Source organism: Equus przewalskii, chromosome 7, assembly GCF_037783145.1.
Source record: "Equus przewalskii isolate Varuska chromosome 7, EquPr2, whole genome shotgun sequence".
NCBI classification, from domain to species: domain Eukaryota; kingdom Metazoa; phylum Chordata; class Mammalia; order Perissodactyla; family Equidae; genus Equus; species Equus przewalskii.
Window position 1 is genome coordinate 11,817,414 of NC_091837.1, and position 23,464 is coordinate 11,840,877.

Below are 23,464 nucleotides of genomic sequence, written 5' to 3' on the forward strand. Positions count from 1 at the left end.
CTGTAACAGACGCATCAAAGATTTATTTTCTTCATATAAAAGGCACATACGAATAACAGCTACCATTTATCAAAGGTCTACCATGTGCAAGGCCCTGTGCCAGCTTCATGAGCATTGTGTTCAATCCTCACCCAGCCCTCTTTAGGGGAGGAATTATGATCTCTGTTTTACAGATGGGAAAAGAGTTCAGAGAGGTGAAGTCACTTACCCAGGGTCACACAGCGGAGAGGAAGAGGGGCTGGCCTGCTTCAGGGTCCGGCTCTTAGCCTCCGAAATAAAGGTGATGCTGATCGTCACCTTATTCATAAGCAAAACAAAGTAAACTCACGCATTTTTTAAGTGTCTTATAAAGTATAATTTTGCCTGTGACGAATATTTAATGATTATTGAATGAATGAAATGATGATGGGCCAAGGAGTAAATTAAGCAGAAAGGTTTTCTTTTGTTGTCATTTGTGGCTAAAATCCGCAAGTCAGCGTAGCACCCAGTTGCCCCGCATCTCTGGAGATGCTGGTAGGATGCTGTGGGAGACAGCTGGACTCTGGAAGCAGGTGGACCCAGGTGACCTTGGGGGGGTCACTGAAGGTCAGAACCGCAGTCTCCTCATCTGTAAATGGAGAGCTGCGGAGAGACCGTGAGACCAAGCGCTCGGCACAGCCTGTTACTTGCTGACTTTTAATCACCGAAGACCATGCCTACTAGCGACACTTCAACCAGGGACTACTTCCTGCTGGTGACTGTGGAAAGCAGAGTCGGTCTGACCCCTGACCTTGGGATGCAGTCCCCACCTGCTAGGGACATGAGGGGGAAGACAGAGGTGGGGACAGCCAGTCAGGTGTGACTCCCTCCCATGAGATCCTTTGGGATCCCAAGGACCTACTGTGCGCCCAGCACTTGCCCAGGCCACATTTCCTTAACCTAGAGTTCTCCACCTCGGCGCTATTGCCATCTGAGGTGGGATCACACCTGCGGTGGGGCCGCCCCGTGCATTGAAGTATGATGAGCAGCATTCCTGGCCCCTACTCACCGGATGCCAGCAGTGTCTCCCTCCCTTCCTTGCGCTAACAAAATGTCACCACCCCATTTTGGAGAACCGAGGCTCAGAGAACTCCCACAGCCAAGAGGGGGCAGAATGAGGATTCAACCCCACGTCGAATGGACATCCTGCTTTGTCTCCATGGGCCCCTCTCCCAGGACCCCAGCCACCCCCTCCCCCTGCCCGGCCCCCATCTCTGCACAGACAAGAGACCGACTCAGCGGGTGACGGGCATGCACGCATGGGGGAGTCCATTCATCCCCACACCGACACACCAACCTCTCCAATGCAACTTGCATCAAAGCTTTATTTGCTGTTTTCAGAGTCTGAATGCAACATCTTTGTACATGCAAAGGTCATCTTGTATGGCAGTCGACCAGATTCCCGAATGCTCTTCGGTGCGTATGAAACCTCTTTACAGTTACAAAATATAAAAGCACTTGGAGACATCGATACTCTGTGAGGTCCAGGAAGCCCCATTTGTTTTAACGTTAAAAATATAGGTTTTTCTAGATGAATTCTCAGTCACGCAAGGAGAGAGTCTTTCTGGGGTTGAATAAAGTGCCTCTCGTCCGCCTCCCGTCCAGGACTCCTAGGGTTTGTGAATTCATAAGGCAATTGCGAGAACACCAGCAACCTGAACTCTCCCACACACAGGACTCGAGGTCCTTCTCTATCGCGACTTAGATTTTCGGAGGAGGGGACCCAGAAGGAAGGTTAGGAAAATATATATTTATATTGACTTCCACTCTCCCCATCTTACAAAGCGTTTGATGATCATAATCGTCTGAGAAGTGCCAGACTTCTGGGATATTGGGATGATTTAGGAAACAACACAGTACAAAATATCTTCCATAACACAATATATTACTTTTGTGAGCCCCTTATTTACAGGATCTATAAGGCTATGTGGAACGAGAGCATTAAAAAGCTCAAATTCTTCTGTAGACAACGGCATAATTTCTTGAGCAGGCCTGACATCACTGGAGATTGTCAAAGAAGTGCCAGTCCCATCCGTGGAAGATGCTACGGCACCAGGTGTGAGGATGGCTGTTTCAGGAGGTCCTGCGCGGGCTGGGGGACAGGCTGGGAGGATAACTGGCCAGAAGCCTCAGGCTGACTCTCTAGAACCCTGCTTTCAGCCCCTCCATGCAGGAACCCACCCAGACAAAAGACAGAAATATCTAGAGGGATGCAGGGGGCACAAGGAGACACAGACTGACCAAGAGGCAGCACGGTCATGCCCACAGGCTTTCTGCGTGGCTGCCCATTTCCAGAACCTCGGCTTGCCCAGAATTCCAAACAGGGTGACTCCTAGCATCTTCTCAGCGCAGAGGTCGGATCCAGCTCTCCCTAAGGGGATGAGATGTGGAGCTGGTCGGGCCTGCTTCAGCTGGCTCCCTCCACCTCAGTATCCTTCCAGCCCACGGACACACGATGTCCCGGGACTTTTGCTTTCCTGTTTTAACGCGGTGGAGGAGGAAAGGCACAGTCAGGGGGTCCCCAAGGTTTCTCCATTAGTCTAGGGACTTGCCATGGCTCCAATTAGGGGGAGGGCACTTCCCATTGGAGAGCGCTCTACTGCCTCCCCATCTCCCCTCAGGCTCACCCTGAAATGCTAGTTTACACAAAGGCAACAGAAATCTAGCTTCCTGTTTTTCGGGGCAGGGCTGTGTGGGAGGGACCACAGGGACTGACGGGGAGAAGCAGAAACGGAGGTGGGCTTGAGGACCGTCTCCTCGCGTGGGAGTCTGGCTTCCGTGCGGGCTCCAGTCACCTCTAAGAAAGCATTTAGTGTCGGAGGTGATGTGACCACATCCCTGTGGAGTTTTAGCTTTGTAATTATGCCTAGCTCCCGGGGCAGCCCGGGGACATCAGGATGGAAACTGTAAAAGCAGAAACGGACAAGGCAGCTTTGAGCATGAGGTGGGAGAAGCTGAGGCCTCCTTTACGGAAAGCCCGCCAAGGGTTTTTTCAAACCCTTGCATGGCCGCTAAGCTTAGGGACCCCAGTTAACACCTATTTCTTTCTATTCTCGTTCCTTAGCTATACCTCGAGTTGGCCTCACTCCCCGGGATGCACAAAGGAAAACACATTTGCCTGAAAGTAGACGACTTGACTTGTCCCCCTGGAAAACATCCCCATCGGATTGTCGTTTCTCTGAATCCTAGACAATCTGAGGCTGCCAGCTCAGCGTCACTCACAACTGCCAACATCCCACACGCCACGAGGTTTCTCTCCCACCAGAATCTCTCTGGTGGCGCTGAGGAATTCTCCACAACACTGATTTCTGAGGGCTTGCCATGGAATTTCAAAGGCCAAAGGCCCCTGTTTCATTAGGCAAGGGACCATGAAGAAGGGATCTGCGGGAGGGGAGAGAGATACAGACGTATCGAAAGACCAGCCATCAAAATGCTGATGTGCAAAGGGTGTGTGTGCGTGTGTGGTTGTGTGGAGAGAAAGAAGGAGAGATTGTACAGACATAGGAATTTGCATTTTCTGTAAGACTCTCATTTAACATCCAAAGGCCCAGAGGAGGAGGGTTGGATGAGGACAGGTGACTTGATTGCATACAAACGATTAAGGCGTCTTAAGTTAGTTTAAAAGGAGACAGATTTTCAAGGGCGGCGCCAGGCAAACTGGAGAAACGGGCATATAAACCCTTGCTTAGCCCCCGAGAGCTCACCTAGTTTACAAAAAGGAGAAATAAATAACTCACTTGCCCAGCTACCTGCAAAAGCTGCAAGCAGCCGCCACGTCTGAGTTCACTGCACACTGATCACGGGGGGATCCGGAGGTCGTGGGAGCCTGCAGTAAGGGGGCCGCTCCTGACCCACTGTGACTGTCTGCTCTGCGGTGGAGAGAGGAGGCTGCCCTCGTCGGTTTCCAGGGGTGGATTTTGTACGTCCGAATCATCAAGGAACTAAATGGATTTTTATTTCCAGTCAACGGGTGGGAGGTTGGGCAAAAGATCTCCAGGTCAATCTCATTTTCAAGTGTTTTTTCCTGCCTGTCGGGCATACTTGGGCTAAAACGTGACTAATTCAGAACCGAGAGTCTTGCGTGGTGAGCATTGATAGACTCACTCAACAGAGCAGGTCATTCCTACTGCCTACGATGGTCCCCAGGGGCCCTGCCCACCTTGAGAAAGACAAAGACGGCAGCCAAGAAAAGCCGTCGGGGTCAAAACACACTAGGAGTATCTTTAAAGGGGGCCTATTAACTTGGAAAGCCACTATATTAAAACTGTTATAAAACATGAACTTGATCTTAAAGAAAAAAGGAAAAAAATCAATGGAAGCAGTGCCTGGAGGAATTAAATTCCCGAATGGCCACAGGGGACTGACCGCTCACTCAGCGAACGAAGAGAACACAAACTATTATCAAGCAGGGCCAAACCTCCAGACACAGATGCATGAGGCTGCCATATGCAGGAGGCTGGGCGGGTCACGGGTCCAACAACTGCCCATCAGGAGCCCAGGATCAGCCAACGGGACTCAGGGAGGGAGGGGCCCTGCAGCCACTGTCCGTGGTGCTGAACCACAACCACCTGGGGCACAGGTGTTTGTCTTAACCTGGAGAAACAGGATTGCTCTCCACTCCCTGCCGCCATCCCCAAGAGAGGGAAGAGGTGGTAAAGGGAGATAAGGGGGGAAGAAGGGATGAGGAGACAAATGGAGACTCCTGGAAAGGTGGCCAGGGAGAAGGGAGCTATGTTTTGACACCATTTGCAAATAATGGATTTATCAAGAGAGAATTTCACCTCCTGGGAAGCTGGGGGCCAGGGGTGGGGGGGAGGGGGGTGGAACACATGTGCCCTCACTTCCACATCTAGCCAGTGCTGTGCATGGATCCACTAGGAAACTCAGCCCAGGGCCCCTCGGCAATCACAGGCTGCCCTATGAACTCCCCAGGCATCTCACCAATGGGCGTCTCCCGGGCAAGGTTGGCACAAAGTGGATGGCAACTCCAGACATGGCAGGTGGCCAGCCAAGTATATCTGGGATGATTGCTGGAGCCTTGGGCTTCAGAGGTGGAGGAAGCTGGTGTTGAGGATTTCCAAAAAGAAGGACAGAGTAGAGATTGTCTAGAGGTCTTGAGCAGAGGTCTAGAGCCCCCACTGAGAGCTAGCAAGAAAAAAGGGACAAGGCAAACCTTACGCTTCGTCACCTAGCATCCAGCACTTCTGTCCAGAGTCCCTAGCCTGGGGGCCTCTCCTCCAGAGAAGGGCTTTTAGCAAGACCCTCCCTTCCTGCATTTGGACCTAAAAAAGCACTTGGTCGGGTGGAGTTTGCGGGGGGGGGGGGGGGGGGGGGCTGGCATGGGGGGTGTGGTAGAGGAAGAGGAGAGAAGAAACAAGGAACCCTCATTTGCGTGTTTGTCCTGAGGCCAATTTGTAACATTCTTCCAGGCCAGCAGCTCAGGAGGGGTCCAAAAAAGACTGGAGAAAAAGATTCTCCGGTCGGGTCTGATGTTTGAGTGAGAAAGGCACTGCCATTTGGGCTGAAGTTTATAAACCCTTGAGGCCAAGGGACAAAGGTCACTCTACCGAAATCAGAGCTCAGATGAAAAGAAACCAGGAAAATACATCCAAGGGGGACAATTAGAATTTTTCAAAAGCTTGGACAGGGAATAAGAACCTGAGATGATCGGATACTTCAAGCAAACTATTCAGACATCTTTCCTCCTGTTCTCGAACGTAAAAACATATATACATAGCAAATTTCAAAGAAAACTGGCTGAATTATTGCTTTATCACCTTCTAAAGCGAACGAAAGTGACATACGATGAAACAGGCCAACTCTGCAGGCAGCCCCGCCAGAGGGAGAGAGACACTCGACAGAAGGAGAGTGGGGGTGTTTGAAAATCGAACTGCTGATTCGTCGACAGGGCGATGGAATTCATGAAAAAAGCCATCCAAAACCCCAAGCAGAAGGTACCACCTTGGACCACAATGACGGCAGGCCACGAATGGCTTCTTCCTCCCTGGAAATGTCCTTTTGAAAGAGACCTGCCCTGGGGCGGGAGAAGAGATGCTTTCAAAATACAGGAGTTTTCCACAACCGGAGAGACGGTCCAGCCTCACATCCATGTTGCTGGAGCTGCTGCAGGTGTCCGAAGTGGGCAGAAATGCACATTTTTAAGTAAAAAACCAAACTGCGAGCGTGGACAATTCTGGGCAGCCCGGCTTCTTTCCGGCTTGAAGTGCTGTCTGGGGAGACGTGCTGGGTGAGCTGTGCCGCCCGATCCGGGAGGGCCAGCGGGGGGCACCGGACAGCATTCTCCACCCGACCGGAGGGGTCCTGGCTGGTCACCGTCGTGCAGGAGAGAACGGCAGCAGTGTGGCCGTGTCTGGGGGTTGTGACAGTTAAGGCTTCTGTTCATTAGACGTGGCAGTGTCCCCTGTCTGGAGAACAAGCGACAGTCCTAGTGTCAGTAGGGGGAACAGGTGGCCCCATTTCTTTCCACCATCAGGCCTTAAAACCTGTCCTGGGATCCCCCCAGACGGCCACTCCCACAGCTACAGGCCAGGAAAGACAGAGCTTGGTTTTGTCTGAGGGGCGGGATGAGGAAGGCGGCTGGCAGCAGGGTACGGTGAACAAACGTGAACTGTAGGGTCAGCTCGGGGAGCCACCTCGGTGCCCTCGTGGGCTGCTGGACGCCTAAGTGAGGTATGGCATGTATGGCACTAAAGACGAAAGAAACAGTCTCTGATCCCTCATCCCCAACCCGTGAGCGTACATTTATCAGGAAAGGGGGAATTTCTTGGAGTTTATCATATACATACAGACACACATACATATGCCTCCATACATACATGTCAATATTATGTACCGTATATCATACATGCATATATCACGCAACGCCCCAGAGTCAAGCACACGATGTGCCTGCACAGATATCCTCGCAGGTCAGGTGTGGCCACTAAGTGGGTGACAACAATGCTTTGTTTTCAGAGCTTTCTGGACTCGGGTCTGTGGATAAGGGGTGGTGGGCTTCCCGTGCTGCTCACATCAGAGCTGACTGTTGGGGTGCATGTCCCGTGTGCTCCTGTCCCTCGGGCTTACAGGCGGGACTCTGGGTGCACTGTCACTGTGCCCTGGGATCGCTCAGCAACACGGGCGCCCTGACCCATTTGAGAGATGGAGAAACTGAGGTTCAAGATGTTCAGGCATCCGGGACCCCCACCAGGGTACATCTAATCGTTTCACTTTTTAATCTCTCTTTTTTCAAATTAATTTTTAATTATACAGGTCGTATATGAAGGGAGAAACGGGGAACATTTCAGATTAAGCTGGTCTTTGATAAATGGGGACTGAGATGAGTGAGAAGGGCGGCCAAGCGCAGGAGCCCAGAGCCCGGGTCACCCACCTCTGCGCCCACCCAGGCTGCCCGCTGTGGCTCTTCCCCAAAAGGAAAGAAGCTGTGGCCACCCTCCTCCCAGGACCCCAGGACGCCCCAGGTCTCTGAACCTTTCCTCCCACCACGTTCCCTCCTCCTGGGATCATAGGCTGCGTCCAGCACCCCCAGGGCCCGCCGTACCTGCTCAAGCTTGATTCTCACACAGGCTCTGCCTCTTCTTGGATTTCAGCTCCCGCAGCCACTGCGGACATGGCTCTTCTGATCTGAAACCACAAAGCCAGCGAGAGCCCAGCGTGAGCCAGACCGAGGGCTCCTGCGCGCAGGGCCGGGTGGGACCCGACTCCCCATCTGTCATGCCAAGGCAGACGCTGAGCCGGCACTCACAGATGGCAACGTGCCCACGTGAATGTAACTGATAAGAAATGGGAGGTAACCAAAGCGCCAACGATGGGAATGTTAAGTAAATCATGGTGCTTCCATTCCATGAAATAATCTGCACTATAAAGTCATGGTTATAGAAAATCATCTCCATCCTTCCACTTGTCGCCCAGACATTCAGCCATCCTTCCATTTCTCTACCCGTCTAAATGCCTGTGATGGTTAATCTTACGTGTCAACTTGGCTAGGCCACAGTACCCAGATATTTGGTCAAATATTATTCCAGATGACCCCTGTGAAAGTTTTTTTTTTTTTAAGATGAGATTAACATGTAAATCAACAGACTCTGAGTAAAGCAGATTACCCTCCAGCATATGGGTGGGCCTCATCTAATCAGTTGAAGGCCTTCATAGAAAAAGACTGACCTCCCCAGAAGGAGAGGGAATTCTGCCAACAAACTGCCTTTGGGACTTGAACTGCAACCTCAGCTCCTCCCTGGGTCTCCAGCTTGCAGCCCACCCTGCAGATTTTGGACTCGCGAGGCTCCACAACCATGTGAGCCAATTCCTTAAATAAATCTCTCTCTTTGTGTGTATACATCCTATTGGTTCTGTTTCTTTGGAGAACCCTGACTAGTGCAGTGCCCATATGACACAGATTTGTTTAAATGTATTGTTAAAGAGATTTGTCTGCTTCCCACAGCCCCCTCTGTGCTCTGATAACAAGCACTGCCTGCAGCTCCCAGCAGCATGAGGCCTCTGGGCCTTTGCACATGCTGTGACTCTGGTCTGGGATCCCCTCACACTGCCATCTCTTTGTCCATCATGACTCAGCTCAGCCTCTCCTTCTCTTGGAAGGCTTTTTCACGTCTTTCCTCCTCAAGTATGGGTTAAGAGCCCTTCCTCTCTCCTGGGGCTCAGATAAACGGCCAGACAGTAGGTATTTTTGACTTTGCAGGTCACTGGGTGTCTGTTACAACTAGTCAGCCCTGCAGTTGCACCAGGAAAGCAGCCGTAGATGATACATAAATGAATGGGTGTGGCTGTGTGCCAATAAAGCTTTATTTATAAAAGCAGACAGTGGGCCATGGTTCACCCAGCCCTGCTCTGTCAGAGCACTTACTACATCACAATGCTAGGAGCACGAGTAATTCCTAACCTCTGTGTGTTACCAGGTCTCATGACAAGAACCCCACTACCCCTTAGAGGGCACGTGTACCAGCCAGCTCCAGGGCCAAGGGCTTCACACACACTGTCTCGTTTCATCCTCACGACCACCAAGGAAACTTAGAATGATCAGTCAACCCATTTTACAGATAAGGAAACTGAGGCCCAGAGAGGTCAAGTGACCTCTCCCAGGTCACACAGCTCTGAAGCAGCACAGCTGGGATGATTTTAGAGGGAGCTTTTAACCTCCAGCCCCAGCTGCTGCCGTGCCCTGGTCTGGGAGCCCCTGGGAGCAGGAGCTGTGCTGTGCTCATCTCTGCGTGGAGCAGGCCTGGCCGGGAATGGGACAGCCGCTCCCCGAAGGGCGAGTGAATTAAGTGTATCTCGTTCAACCTGGCTGTGCCCTTCCCTGGTCTCTCGGATTCTCCTGAGACAAAGTCGCTTCCCTGGAAGGTAACAGGAGGGAGGTGCCTCAGTTTCCCCTCCAGCCTGGAGAGGGCGGCACTCAGCAGTTTTCCAACAGCAGATTTCCAAGCAGGATGTGAGGGGAGGAGGGAAGGAGTGAGGCCAGCAGGCCGGGTTCCTGGCCCCCTCCCCGACCTGTGCGTCCGTTACATCTCAGAGTCCGCAGCATCACATTATTGCGTTAGATATGCCAAGAGCTCACCTGAATCCACAGAGCTTCTGCTGCCGGGAAAACAAAGCTGAAACTCTCCTTCCATTCAGCCCTGCAGCCCAGGCACGCTCCTCCCCAGAAGGGCACCCGAGTGCGGGGCGGAGGGGCCCTCACCCCCAGACCCCTCACCTCTCATCCTTCTCTGCGCTGGAGGGCAGCACGCGACTGCCCAGCACCCCAGGCTGGAAGGGGGACTTGGGGGTCCTGGGCTGGGGGGCCCGGCCGGGGGTCTCGCCGGGACTGTCGGCCTCGGGCCTCTTGTGCAGCTGAGTCTGGAGAGAGAAGAGGACTCTCTGTAAATGGCCTGTGGTCTGGGGAAGGGTCCCGGCCAATGGCACTGTCAGCGCATGGTGACAACGGGGCCCCCAGTCTCTGAACGGACCTGGAAGGAAACACAGGGGCAGGGGAGACGCTGCCCGACCCTGGAGGCCGGGACACCTCGGAGGTCAGGCTTTCAGTCCCCACAGCCACCCCTGACCACTGGGATCAAAGACCCACCAGCAGAACGCCCCACAGTCCCATCATCTTTGGCTGAAAAGCCACCGTTTGCAGGTTTCTCAGCACAGGACATCCCGTCTCCTTCAACTCTGTGAGATAGTGCCCCTCCCACAGCTGAGGGTCGGCTCCCTTAAGCCCCCCACTCCTGCATCCGGACAAATAAAATGAAGTTTTGACATCAGACATCCCCAGGAAAAAGCCAGCATGGATTTTCACCATTTTCGGAGGGCACGTTGGGAACAACTTAGTAGTGTGCTCAGAACTCCCTTGGGGGCCCGAGGGTGTGAGGGTGGCAGGTGGCATTTGTCTCTGAGACCACGCCGGGACAGCCCCCAGCAGCAACAGTCGTTTCCATCGTCCGCCCGACAGCCCTGTGCACTGAGATCCGTCGTTTCGACTCTATCAGGCCTGAGTTACAGGACACACGCTCCCAAGACAGACACTGGCTTTCCCCCTTTTACAGAGGAGTCACCTAAAGATCAAAGGTCGAGCAGTTTGCCCAAAGTCTTCCAGTTTTTAAGAACTGCAATTTGCCCCCAGCCTGCCCAACCCCACTGCAGGGCTCCTTCCAGAACGGGCCTGGGAGCCTCCTCCAGGGGTTAACAATTGCCTAGCATCGCCCGTGGCTGAGAGAGCCCAGAGCACATGTGGCTGCCACCAGGCCTGAGGAGCTCATGCTAACACTGACAAGCGGACGGGCGAGAGCCTCGTCTCCACGGAGCGCAGTGCACCTGGGCTGTGTCCAGGGAGCCAGGCCCGTGCCACGTGGGAGGCCAGGCCCCGCCTGCTCCCGTGCCTCCCACCTCAGGCTGCCTCGTAAGATGCCATTTGTTCTGATGCTTAAAAAACAAGTCAGAAAACTTCTGGCCCGGTACAATGGCTGCAAGGCGCTCACATTTTGAAGAGCCGGGAAGCCAATTACAGGGACGGGCAAGCATCCGCCGTTTATTGACTGTCTATTCGCGCAAGAAACGACATAAAAAGCAGAAGAGCCACCTAGTAAAGGGGTGGCAGACTTGTGGCCCGCCCACAGGTGGTTTTCGCGGCCTGCGTGGAATATCGAGTTGAGATACCCCACAGGAATATCTCCCCCTTCATTTCTTCTCCAATAAAATGGGAGAAAAGAGCGACCTTTTGTGGGGTTTCTGGGGGGCAAAAGTGCGTGGTGCCCGGCCCAGAACAGGGGGCCACAAAAGGTCCCTCCCTTGCCTGACTGAAGCACCCCTGCACCCCGGGACTGAGAGAAGCTGGGTGGCACTGAGGGTGGGGCCCAGGGAGGTGGCCCCACTCTGCCCTGCGGATTCCACAGTCCAATGGGGGTTCTGCTCTTATTTACGAGAGCGTCACATGGCTCCAGCGCCGGCTTCCCACATCCTTTGGTATCGAAACCATCATTTTCTGTGCCTACCGTCCCCTGCAACCGATTCCTCAGGGACACAGGCTGGGTCTGTTCACTCCCGTTTCCCCGGCAGCCAGCAGTGGGCCTGACGCCCACGGCGCATTATCAGCCCACTTTACACACGAGAACATCGAGGCTGAGCTACGAGACCAAACCAAGCAGCGGGTTTGGGGGCTTAAGAAAGACAGGGAGTGGAGATTAAGAAACACCAGGTCACCACGGAAATGATAAGGTGGTGGTCCCCTGAGGTGTTATCACGGGGCGAAGCTGGGCGAGGGGCACTCGGGAATTCTCTGTACTATTTTTGCAACTTGTCGCGAGTCTTAAACTATTTCAAAAATGAGAGAGAGGGAGGAAGGAAGGGATGGAGGCAGGGAGGGAAGGACAGAGGGAGGGCTGGACGCATGAGGGTACTCTGTTACTCCCAGGTCATGGGGGCTGTGGCGCCAGGCTGGTACCTTTAGCACGGCCGGGTCCATGCCTGGGAACACGGGGATCCTCTGCGGATGGCTGACAGGTGTCCTCTCGGCCCTGGAGGGCTTGTCCTCCTCATCAGATTCTTCCCTCTGGGGGGATTTCTCTTCTGTTGCAAAGGAAAGGTCACCAAAGTCACGGACAGCCGTCTACTGTGGCCTGTGGGCCAGACCCTTCACGCAGCCCCACGTGCAGCCCCGGCAACAGCCCTGCACAGATGGGATCGCGCGCGGGCCACTCTGCAGATGGGGCCACAGCGGGGGCCTTACTGTGGACAGTGAGGCAGGACGGGTTTGCTCCCGGGACTGGGCATGGCCAGGCCCACCTCCTGGGCTCCCGGCTCATTCTGAGTTGGGGAAACAGACGGAACTCCTTGGCAGAGGCAGGAAAGGAGACAGAAGCCCTTTCAGCCCATTGTGCGCTGGGGTCATGCTCTTAGAAGGGAGTGGGCAGGGCTTCGTGTGTCTTGGGGGAGGGCTGCCCACAGTGGACCAGGAAGCCACTGTCCTTCACCCCGAGCCCCCCTCTCTGGGATGTAACCCCATCACCATGGTCCAGCCTCCAGGTGATGGGCTGCCTGTCCCCACTCCTTCAGGAGACCTCCTGGAGACCGGGACACCGCCACAGTGAGGAGTGGGGGTCGGGGACGGTGGAGGCAAGGTCGGGTCTTCTGGAGCCCCGGGCCAAGCAGGGAACTGGGGTGTGTTCAGAAAGCATACCCCCAGGCCCTCCCCACGCTGGCCGGTTCCTCAAGGCTGCTGGGAACCAGAGGCAGCCGCCATGCTCCAGCTGGTGGTACATGTGGCTTTTGTCCGCACTTTGGTCTTTATTGGCTCCAGGCAGCTCCATGGAACTTGGCTCAGAAAGCCCAGGAAGGGTGCAGAGAGAGAAGTCTTACTCAGGCATTTAAACTTTTCCTCTAATGACAGACATGAGACAGGAGAGGGGGAGATAACCCTCTGAGCATTTATTTAAGGTACTGATCAGAGGCTACGCCCCTCACCCAGCCCAGAGTCTGGTCCAACATCCTACTGTTGGCCATGAACAAATCCCAAATGAATAAAAGCTTACAGTAGCTTTTGGGGACCAAAGGCTATACACACATAGAGCAGTGGGGTCACTTGCTATGGTTTCCATCAAAAGAGATTTTGCTTCTTCTTAAAACCCTTCCACAACTCTCCATCTACAGATAAAGTCTAACTCCTTAGCAAGGAATCACGACTCTCTGAGCTGACCCCTGCCCACCTTTCCAGCATGATTCCTGCTACTTCCAGCTTAAGCAACACAGAAGCACTTAGCCCTGCCACACACACACACACAGAAGGGTCTTTCCACACCTCTGCCCCTCGGATCCTGCAGATATTTCTGTGTGGAATACCCATCCCTGCTTAATTCCATCTGCTCTTTAAGATTAGGCTCAGGTTTGGATATGCAATGCAGCCAAAGAAGTCCTTAGAGGAAAATGCGTAGCCTTCCATAATTTATTAGAAACCAAAAGACTGATAATAAATGAGCTGGTCTTTCAACTCGAAAATCTAGAAAAAAACCAGGCAACAAAACTAAAGGGAGTAGAAGGGCGAAATTAATTAAGGATAAAAGAAGAAATCCTGAAACCCTAGTAAGTTGTGTCTCTGTCTCTCCCAACCCATGGAGCCCCAATTTATATGCCATCCCCGAAAAACCTTTTCTGTCTAGTTTCTACTAAGCTGTGTAGAATGAAAACACTGTAGCTTCCTATGCCACTGTGTTCTAACATCCCACAGCCTGCAAAGTCAGGAAGGTCTTCCCAGTGTCCAACCCAGCGGCTTCCTGCTGTTCCATGTGGTGTCTGTGGAGGGGAGAGTGTGTGGCGTACCCGTCGAGTCCTTGAACATCCACCTGCTGTCAGCGTCCTCCTCCAGTGGAGATCGGCTCTCCGACTCGCCCACTCGGCTGCGCCGGAGGGAGTGGGAGATGGGAGCCCGGCGGCGGCTTCTCTTGCTGAGCTGCACCCGGGTCTTGAGGGCACTTGAGTCGAGGACTGAGGTTTGCTTTGGGAGCGGCAGTGGGGAAGAGGGAAGAAAACAAAGGAGCCATTACTGGAGGGCACCACGTAAGGGAGGAGTGTGTACCTTCGATGATACATGAGATGCTGTTCAGGTGGTCCGTGGCCAGACTTTCTGCATTTTAATAGTAACCAACACCTTAACCCTAAATTTCTCCATAAAACATACCACGAAGGCTGATTACAAGAATTGAATGAAACTTGGGTGCCCGAGCACAGTGCCTGTCACCTAGGGGACACATAGTAGAAACGCCTTTCCCCTCCTGGTGATGTCGTATGAGCATGTAAGCTATGGCAATGCTCAGTACACAGGAGCTCAATAAATATTTGTTTGTTGAGTGAATAACTGAATACATCATCTAATTAAACCTTTACAACAACCCTATTCACATAGGGTCCACAAACTGAGAAGTTCTCACTGTGGTCCTTCCTCCACCCGCAGCAGTTCAGGGTGCAGGCGCAGGTGGGGGGACCAATCTATTAGGCACCAGGCAATCGTTTTCAAGCTTTCAAACATCATGCTCTGAGAAGGGGCAGGTGGAGGGTCAGTGATGGTTTCTAAGATTATCACCTTCTGCAATCAAAGGGCCGGGGGTGCAGACCACCACCAGCGGGCCCAGCAGAGAGGTGGGGCAGCCACTGGCCCAGCGATCTCCCAGGCGATGGTGGTGAGGAGCTCGGAACTCAGGGTTCAGATCCCGCTTGGTCCAAACCCTGGCTGTGTGACCATGAGCAGTGGACGTCACCTCTCTGAGCTTGGGTGTCCCTATCTGTCAAAAGGGGATAACACCAGCATCCCCATCCTAGGGTGGCTGAGAGAATTCGGTGAGCTCAGGCATGGAAAGCCCTCACTTCAGACGGCGCCTGAGAGTCCACAGACCAGAGCTATGACTACAAGGGGCGTCTCTTCCTGGCCAGCTCACGTTCTGGCGTGAAACGTTGGTTTCCTCCTCTCTGGTCTCTTTGGAGAAATTCCGTCACCAGAAGCTGTTTAAGTTAGCAATCACGGGCCAATTTCAGTGAGTCATTTCCCAGAGTTGTAAGTGCCAGACACCCCACCGGGGGCGGGCCAAGGGAGCTGATATTTGCACAGCTGGTCCCAAACTGGCCACAATGGTGTCCAGAGTAGGGGTACTGGGAGAGACGGAAATCATGGGTCGCTGCCCCCAAGAGAAGGGCAGACTTCCCCGGTCGGTCACTAACCAGAGCCAGTTTCTCAGAGTCAGAGAAGGGAGGAGGGGATCACACCAACTGAGGAGCTGGCTGGAGGGGGAGTCGGTGCCGCTTCCCCGGGGCCACCTCGCAGCCTCAGGCTGGTGCACAAGCTGGAGACCTCAGTACCTCGCCTCCCATTCCAGCCTCCAAACAGAGCCCACGGGGGATGCCCATCACAGTGGGCATCATGGGTAGACCTCAGGACACATTAAGTAGCAACGCCTGTGCCTGGGGCCACCAGCATTTGAATCTCTCTGCCACTTTAGTTCCCTAGTCTGCCAAGTGGAGCAGGAATTTTCACCTCTTGGCATTACGAACATGCACGTGGGCCAGGGGCCAACACTCAGTGACCAGCGGCCGTTGACACAGCTGCTGTTATTTACAATGGACGCTGAGAAGCAACTACTTAGTGTTCTAGAAGGTAAGTCCAGAGAGTGATGCTATGGCATGGTGACATCATACAAGCACATAAGCTAGAGCAATGCTTGGCACATGGGGGAGCTCAAGAAATGTTTGTTGAATGAATAACTGAATATATCACCTAACTAAATTCTTACCGTCCATGCCATGTCCATGTTTATATAATGCAGTCCCCCAGTGGACTTGTGTCTTTCCCCACTTTGCCGTTATCCAGAGGGGCCAGTGAGAGACCCTGGCCATACTTAGAAAGGGGAATCCACTTTGAGACCCTAAAGGAAGACCCCTCCCGAAGCAGTGGTGTTCCCACTCTGGGAGATTCTGGGTGGCCATCCCCACGAGTGTGGGCATGAGGTTTTACCGCCAGGAGAGTGGGTCCCTGTTAGACTCTGCATCATTTAGATGCTGCATCCTCAGGAGGGTGGGAGGGGCGCCCCACTGTCAGGGAAGGAAAATGCTGAGAACCCCACGTTTCAAGGACTGACAAGGAAAATTGGACCCCTGAGGGGAGGGGCTCCTTGGGAGCGGGGGCAATGAGAGGACAGGGGCTGGAGCAGGAGGGCAGCTGGACCCGAGCGGCTGGCATCCTGGAGGGAAGCTCTGCTTGGGGCAGCCCCTGGGGACCCACGCGAGGGCTGCCCATGCCTGAGGGGGCTCCCCTTCCTGAAACCGCCACTACCCATTTACAGAGAGACTTGGGTCCCCTGGCACCAGGGACATGGTCCCACTAAGCAAGACCCTGGTGAGAACACCCAGCAGAACTGGTCTGAGCCAACTCCGGACTCTGAACATCTGGAATTGCAGACCCCCTCCCCCAGGGATGAGGACCCAGACTTTCTGGCAACCTAACAGCTGAGGGCTCGGATCAGTTTTAATTTGTGATTGTATTTAAGGCTGTCAAGTCCACTGTGCTGGTTATGAGTGGATGAGGAAGCTGAGGCTCAGAGAAGTGAAGACATTTGCCTCAAGACACACAGCTGGGTGTATGGCAGGTTCCAGCCACATGCAGACATTAGTCCCACCTGAAACCACGCCCTCTGCACCCACCCCAAGGTTCCGTGGTACAGACTCTATCCCTGAAAGGGGCAATTCACCGGGAGATGCTAGAGTGTCCCTTTAAGAAGAAATCAGTGTTTCCAAGACGAGCTCGAGTTCCCGACTCACATCGATAAAGGAGAAGTCGTCCACTCTCTTGGCAGGGGAGGCGTCCGGGGCGGGCAGCCCGTCCGTCCCGTCGGTGGATTCCAGGTCAGTGCTGGAGCGGTCTGCACTGGTGCTCCGCTGGTCTCTGGAGCCCTCAGGCTGGTCCCCAGCGGAGGGGGTCTCCGTTTGCGAGGACAGGGAGGACAAGCGGCTGCTGGGGGGCTGTTTCCGCCCCGACGCGGCACTGCTGTCCGGGGACGGGGACTCGGGGGCCAAGCTACGAGAAAGGAACGGAGGAGACTCGGTCATGCGGGTCGTCTCAGAGAGCTGAACCCAGGAACAGGGCGTGGGCGAGCTTTACACAGCGGGAAACAAGACACAGAGCATCCCGTGGGATGACCTCGGGCACAGCCAGGTGCTGCTCAGGGCGCCCTCACAACACCTGGACAGGTGCGCAAGGGGAGGAGTCACTCCTGTCCCATTCAAGACCCCCTAGTCCCGCGAGGTCCAGGAGCCGTGGCTCACACGTGACTATTGGGCCCTTGCAATGTGGCCGGTGAGAGCGGAGCGTAAGGCGCATACAGGATTCCTAACACTTCGGGTGGAAAAAAAACATTGGATCCATGTGCTCAATAAAATATTGCTATTTAAATTGTGAAGATTAATTTGACCTCTTTCTTTTTACTCTTTTTGTTTCATTCATTCATTCACTTATTTGATAAAGATTTACTGAGCGCTCACTATATGCTCAACACTGTCAATTAACGCTCTCCACAATCCTAGGAGGATTACCCCATAATCCCATAAGTTCCACAATCCTACGACAGAGGATCGATCTCATGAAATTCAATATCCGCCTCAGTAAAGATGAGGAAAGCGAGGCATAGAGCTGGGAAGGAGCCCAAAGGGACAGGACTGCCTCCAGAATTCAAGTCCTGGAGCGTCTCCTGCTTCTGGAATTTCTTCCCATGACAATGCGTTCAAGTACTGCTAGAATCATGGGAACCACACGAGATAGAAAATCTATAGATAAGTCAAGCCATCCAGTGAAAAAGGCTCCCTCCCATAAAAAAAGATACCCAAGTCAAGAGCACGGGAAGTCTTACCCTGAGGGGGGCGGGGGGCACACCAGACACCAGCCCCTGACGGGAGGGTCTGCCCTGAGGACCCCCGAGCGGCCCCCTTGAGCAGAAACTCCAGCCCATGTGGCCCGGTGTCGCGCTGCAGGAGCACAGCCACACTGTTGTCAGCTCTGGGGTGATTTTCTTACTTGGAAGAGGTGGGATGTTGGGGTGTGGGGTGGGATTCAGTCAAATCCACAAAAAATGAGGGAACTACCACCGAGGAGGCAGCAGATGGCGCCGTCGTCCAGGGCTGGGAGCACGTGGCTCCTTGTACGGCCCCGGAGCGGGGCTGCAGGGCCTCGGGGAGACAGGAGGGGGCGCCCACCCACGGGAGACCCCAGGACTCCCTGCAGGAGCTGGGGGTGGAGGCCCAGAGAGGACGGCCCTGCAGGGTCACACAGCGAGTGGGCAGGGCGAGACCCAGGCTCTGGCGGGGGTGTCTGGGGAATTTTAAGGAAGCCTACTAACCAAACCCATTTGGCACGTTGCGGGGAAAAGCTTTCCTGGGTAGACACACCACATCCCCGGGCATAAAACCCACAGATGAGAAAACTGAGTGACATAGTGACAGCTGGTAAGTGGCCGTGCCGGGAGTCAATGTAGGTCTCCCCGACTTCCCCCAGCACTCGATCCTGCAGCCCTCGGCACGGGAAGGCTCGAGCTGGGAATGCGACAGGGCCCACCCTGGGCATCCACCAAGCCACTGCTGTGCATGATCCCCCCACAAGGGGGAGAAGATAACTTGCATTTTTAAAACAAGTAACAGGTGCAATGAATAAAGCTCCTACTGTGTGCCGGGGAATATGCTAATTGCTGCACGGTTGCCCTCCCAACAACCCCATGAGGTGGGGTGCCTCAGTCTCCGCCTCTGGGAGATGGGGTAACAGATTTACATGTTAACACATTTCAGAGCTTACAACAGCGCTTGGCGCGTACGCTCAGCAACCCTCGGCTGTTTTTATAAGCATCGCTCCCCTCCTACATGGAGGAGGGATGTAAAATCTGGAAAATACAGCTGATGACGAATGCACACAGAGCTCAGGAGGCAGTATGATTAATACGCTCCTGTATTTGTAAACACACGCACACAGATGTATTGAAACAAGGCGAGAAAGACACACAGCACAAGCAGTGACGATGGTTCCCACGCTGTGCTGGGGGCACAGGTGGTTCTCATTTTCTCTGTGACTTTTTTGTTATTGTGGTAAAACACACGTAAGATTCACCACGAGTGAGATGTAGCATGTTCGCAACGCTGTGCAACTGCCGGCTCCGTGCAGTTCCAGAACATCCCTCACCCCAAAAGTGGTCACTCCCCGTGCCCCCCGCCCCCCAGCCCCGCAACCACTAATCTGCTTTCTGTATCTACGGATTTGCCTACTCTGGACATTTCATATATTATTTTCTTTATACGTTCTAAAATTGTTTTTTTGTAACAAGAATGGTTTACTCTACCATGACAGACAAAACTGGTCCTAATAATCTGGAAATCAGGAGGCAGGGGGGCCACACTGACTCCCACCCAGGGCCCCCCTGCCCCAGCTAGGAGCCCCGCACAGCCTACCTCTCCCCGCTCTGACGTGGGTCCGTCCATGTCCCATACTGGCTGTCGGCTTCCTGCACGAGGGTGTCGGTGTCCCTGGCCTCGGGGGGCCTCCTGGAGAAACACTGCTTCAGCTGGTCCTGCAAGGACAAGGCAGACGAGAGGTTTCTATCAGGGAAAATGCTCAGAACCCCGGGCCGGCCGACACGAATGGTATGACATCACTCCCAGGTCAGACCCGCCCCAGCTCCCCACTGCTCTCCAAGGTGGGTCCCAACGTCTTGGCTGGGCATCAGGGTGACCAACCATTCGGGTCTGCCCAGGACATCACAGGACGCAGGACTGTCAGGGCTAAAGCCGGGCAAGCTGGGATGAAGGCCACCCTCTCTGGCACACAGAGTCCCGGTGGGTGCCACCCTGCCCCTCCTCAGTGCCCCTCTCTCAGCCTCACCCTGCGGCCAGGCTGAACTTCTCTCCATCTTCAATGCCCCCAGGACTCAGTCCGGTCTCGGGTGCCCCCACTGCCTGAGTCCCACCACCACAGTGCTTCCCCGTCAGCATCACCCAGCACAGCACCCGTGGAGCATTTAACTCGTGCCCGGCCTCGACCAAGCTGTTGACGCATCACCTGGCTGAACTGAGTCCCATGGCGATCCCGTGAGGTGGCGCTTACTACAATCCCGTTTTACAGATGGGAACACTGAGGCTTAGAGAGGTGAAGCGACACGCCCCAAATAAAATAACCGGTAACTGAGAAGGGGAACTCAAACTGAAAGCGAGGACGAAGGAGTTACAGTTTCCCTGGATGAGGATGAAACCGCGTCTGCACCCACAAGGTTAATGTGGGAAACAAAGTAACCGAAGTTTCTGGGCTCGTCTTGCAGAACAGCGGGAGGCCGGCGGATAAGAGAGCGGCTTGCTGACAGCCCCCTGCCAGACTAAAGACCCACCACATGCAATACGTCGAACGCCCCCAGATTTGCACATGTGGCCCATGAAGAATATGAAAGAGTCACCCCCACGCAGAGGACGCTCAGAACTTCAGCCCCAAGGCCACGGGCTCCCCTCCCGGTCTCATTCCCACCGTGTGCTTTGGAAAAACACTTAGAACTGTGTGAAGGCAAGCTAATCTGTAACAATAGAAAGAGTAACTTGTTAGCAGAAAATTTATGTCCTCTGCCCAAACCTCCCTTCCATCCCAGATAAGGAAGGAACTGAGGCTTTCTTAGATTCCTTAGAAATGTCGCCTTCAGCAGATCCGTGGGGAGAGGCGCCCGACGTTCCGTGGTCGTCCATCCCCTGACACCCCGAAGCCCCCTCCCCAGCCCCACTTGCCCTGCAGAAGTCATTTCCAAGTGGGTTCCCTCTAAGATGGGGTTTTAGGAAGATAGTCACCATCTTCCCATCTGCTAGTTTATCGCTTATTAAAGTTCTTTTTCTCCCACCGCCTGCCTGGCCTTTGATCTTGCGGGGAGCAGATGCGGCCCCTGCTCGGTGTCAAAACCTGGAGCTCGAGCCCCGCGGCCTGGACCCCTCGGTTCTGTCACTGCCTGCTTGGCTACTGGCCTCTGTCCTCGGCCTGGGCCCTGGGTACCACCCAACTGGCTGCAGGGCCGAGCCCAGGGCCTGGCACGTGGGGGGCAGCCCACAGATCCCCCACTAAGTGACCAGGCTGCCGGCTTCCCTAACGTGTCCGCTCAGGAGAAGCCAGAGCATTCAAGGCAAAACCAAAACCCCACTCGCGTGGGTGGCTGCTGGCTTCTGACGGCCTGTGAGGGAGGTTCCCAGTCACCATCTTTTGAAGACTCGGGGCAAGTGGATGAGGAATACAGAAGGAGAGGGGGCGAGGAGGTGAGAGCAGCCTTGCCCCAATTCCAGAAAGGTCAACAGGGAGCACCTTCCCTTCTTTTGTTCTATTTGAGGTCAGGAGGCATCTTCTGCTGAATGTGCTTCAGAAGCATTCATCTGCTCACAATCCTTCCATGGCTCCCTATTGTCCTCCTGCTGAAATCCAACATCTCTCGTAATGGAGCCCCAAACTTCCCGGCCAGTCCTATCTGCCACTCCTGCCCCAAACAGCCCTCCATCCCCACTCTGCCTGACTTACTCACTGCATCCCGCAGAGTCCTCGCATCCTGACCTCTGTGGCTTTGCTTGGGCTGTGCCCTCTTCCTATCCATCCTTTCCAGCCAAGCCATTGCAATCACAGTGATCTCTCCTTCTGAACTATTCCTGCCTACTCTGGACTCATGATTGTACCAGGAAAAGTCTGCCAAACAAGTTATTTACTCAACAGATATTTACTGAGGACCTACTATGTGCCAGGCAACGGGGAACTGGGGGTGGGGTCACAACACAGACCCAGTCCCTGAGACTCTGTAACTCAGCTGATGCACCCTTCAAGGTCGGACGCTCCGTCGTCTTTGTTCCCCACACAGGGCCTGCCTGGTACCCAGTAGGTGCTTAGTGGAAGTGGGCTGACCCTCAGCAGTCTCCCTTCCTCCAGCGGTGGCAGCATGCCTCTTCACAGCTTCTATGGAACCATCCTCAGTGGAGAGAGCACATATGGTCCAGCAGAACGAGCAAGTGCATGGGGAAAAGCTTTGCTGTGTGACGTCAGGGCTTTTGCCTCCCTCTCTGGGGCACAGAGAAGTGACAAGGACTCTCGAGGAAACGGTAGTCACCCCAAGGGCACAGAGGCCAATGAGAGGACCCAAGTGACAGCTCCTAGTACAGGGCCTGGCACTCAGGAAATGCCCGATACGTGCCCCCTCCTGCCCCGGTCTCTCTCTCTCATCTTTTGGGGGCACTTGGATAAACCCAGGATGTTCAAGGGGATGCTGCAGGCGAAGCATATGCAAGGACGGGAATTCAGAAGAAACCCCTCAGTCCCGTCTGGTGAACAGCCACACTCGCGACCCTCGTAACAGCCAGACAACCCTAAATCCACGGCCTGTGGAACCTTTTCTTGTTTCCACCAAAATAACACATGCTCATTGTAAAACATTTAGAAACGATAGAAAAGCACGAGGAATGACATTTTTAAATAACCCGTCACTCGGTGACAATATTGTGGCACAGTCCTGTCCAGAATTTCCCCCGGGTCAGTTCACCTAAAGCACCATCTTTAACCGCTGAAGAACGGCCCAGGGATGGACGCAGCATCGTTCATTTGACAATCTCCAAGTGCTGGGCATTTAGGTTGCTGATTACTTTTCACTGTCACAATCAGCAATATGACGAACATCCTTGAGGCTAAAGGGACCCATCTCTGTGACCACTCCCCCAGGAGAGATCCCTAGGATAGAACCACCGGGTGGAGGGGTCGCATATTTGTGAGGCTCTCGGTCATGATGAGCAAGCCAGCCTGGGGACAGTCGGCCCGATCTCCAAGGCCACGGGCGGCCATTAGCGCACCTCAGGATGCAGTCAGTTCCACCAGGGGAAACCTGGATGCGTCTGCCTTAAAAGGACACCTGACATTCTCAGTTGCCCTGCACCCTTAACAGAAATCTCCCTGGGGGGGCGGCCAGGTGGCCCAGCGGTTAAGTCTGCACATTCGGCTTCGGTGGCCCAGGGTTGACCGGTTCGGATCCCAGGTACGGACATGGCACCACTTGGCAAGCCATGCTGTGGTAGGCATCCCACATATAAAGCAGAGGAAGACGGGCATGGATGTTAGCTCAGGGCCAGTCTTCCTCAGCAAAAAGAGGAGGATTGGAAGCAGTTAGCTCAGGGCTAATCTTCCTCAAAAAAGAAATCTCCCTGGGGCCCAGGAATGGAAGTGATCATCTGAGCATGTGCCCAGCTGCTTACTGTTTTCAAAGATGTCATAGAATCAGCCTAACTTGACCCCCTACGTGGTCAGATTCAGAGGCCAGAGGTTGGGGCCTGAGGGGTTGCTTCTGGCGGACTCGACATCATCGTCCCGAGCAGTGTGCAGACGGCTGCAAGCTGGATGCGGGGCCTGGGCCCTGCGTGCGCTAAG

General features: G+C 54.2%; 1 protein-coding gene across 8 annotated transcripts in view; it reads right to left on the bottom strand.

Moving 5' to 3' along the window:
- Window positions 1–1,323: 1,323 nt before the first annotated feature.
- Window positions 1,324–23,464, bottom strand: part of KIAA1671 (KIAA1671 ortholog) — a 179,711-nt gene continuing 157,570 nt past the window's right edge. For all 8 annotated transcript variants that reach the window (XM_070626975.1, XM_070626972.1, XM_070626974.1 and 5 more), the window contains 7 exons: window positions 19,498–19,616; window positions 16,831–17,086; window positions 13,846–14,020; window positions 11,975–12,099; window positions 9,749–9,891; window positions 7,580–7,662; window positions 1,324–6,443 (listed from right to left, as the gene is read on the bottom strand). In XM_070626975.1, the coding sequence (XP_070483076.1) occupies window positions 7,584–7,662; window positions 9,749–9,891; window positions 11,975–12,099; window positions 13,846–14,020; window positions 16,831–17,086; window positions 19,498–19,616 (897 nt within the window). In that variant the 3' untranslated portion in view covers window positions 1,324–6,443; window positions 7,580–7,583. The remainder of the gene's footprint in view (window positions 6,444–7,579; window positions 7,663–9,748; window positions 9,892–11,974; window positions 12,100–13,845; window positions 14,021–16,830; window positions 17,087–19,497; window positions 19,617–23,464) is intronic.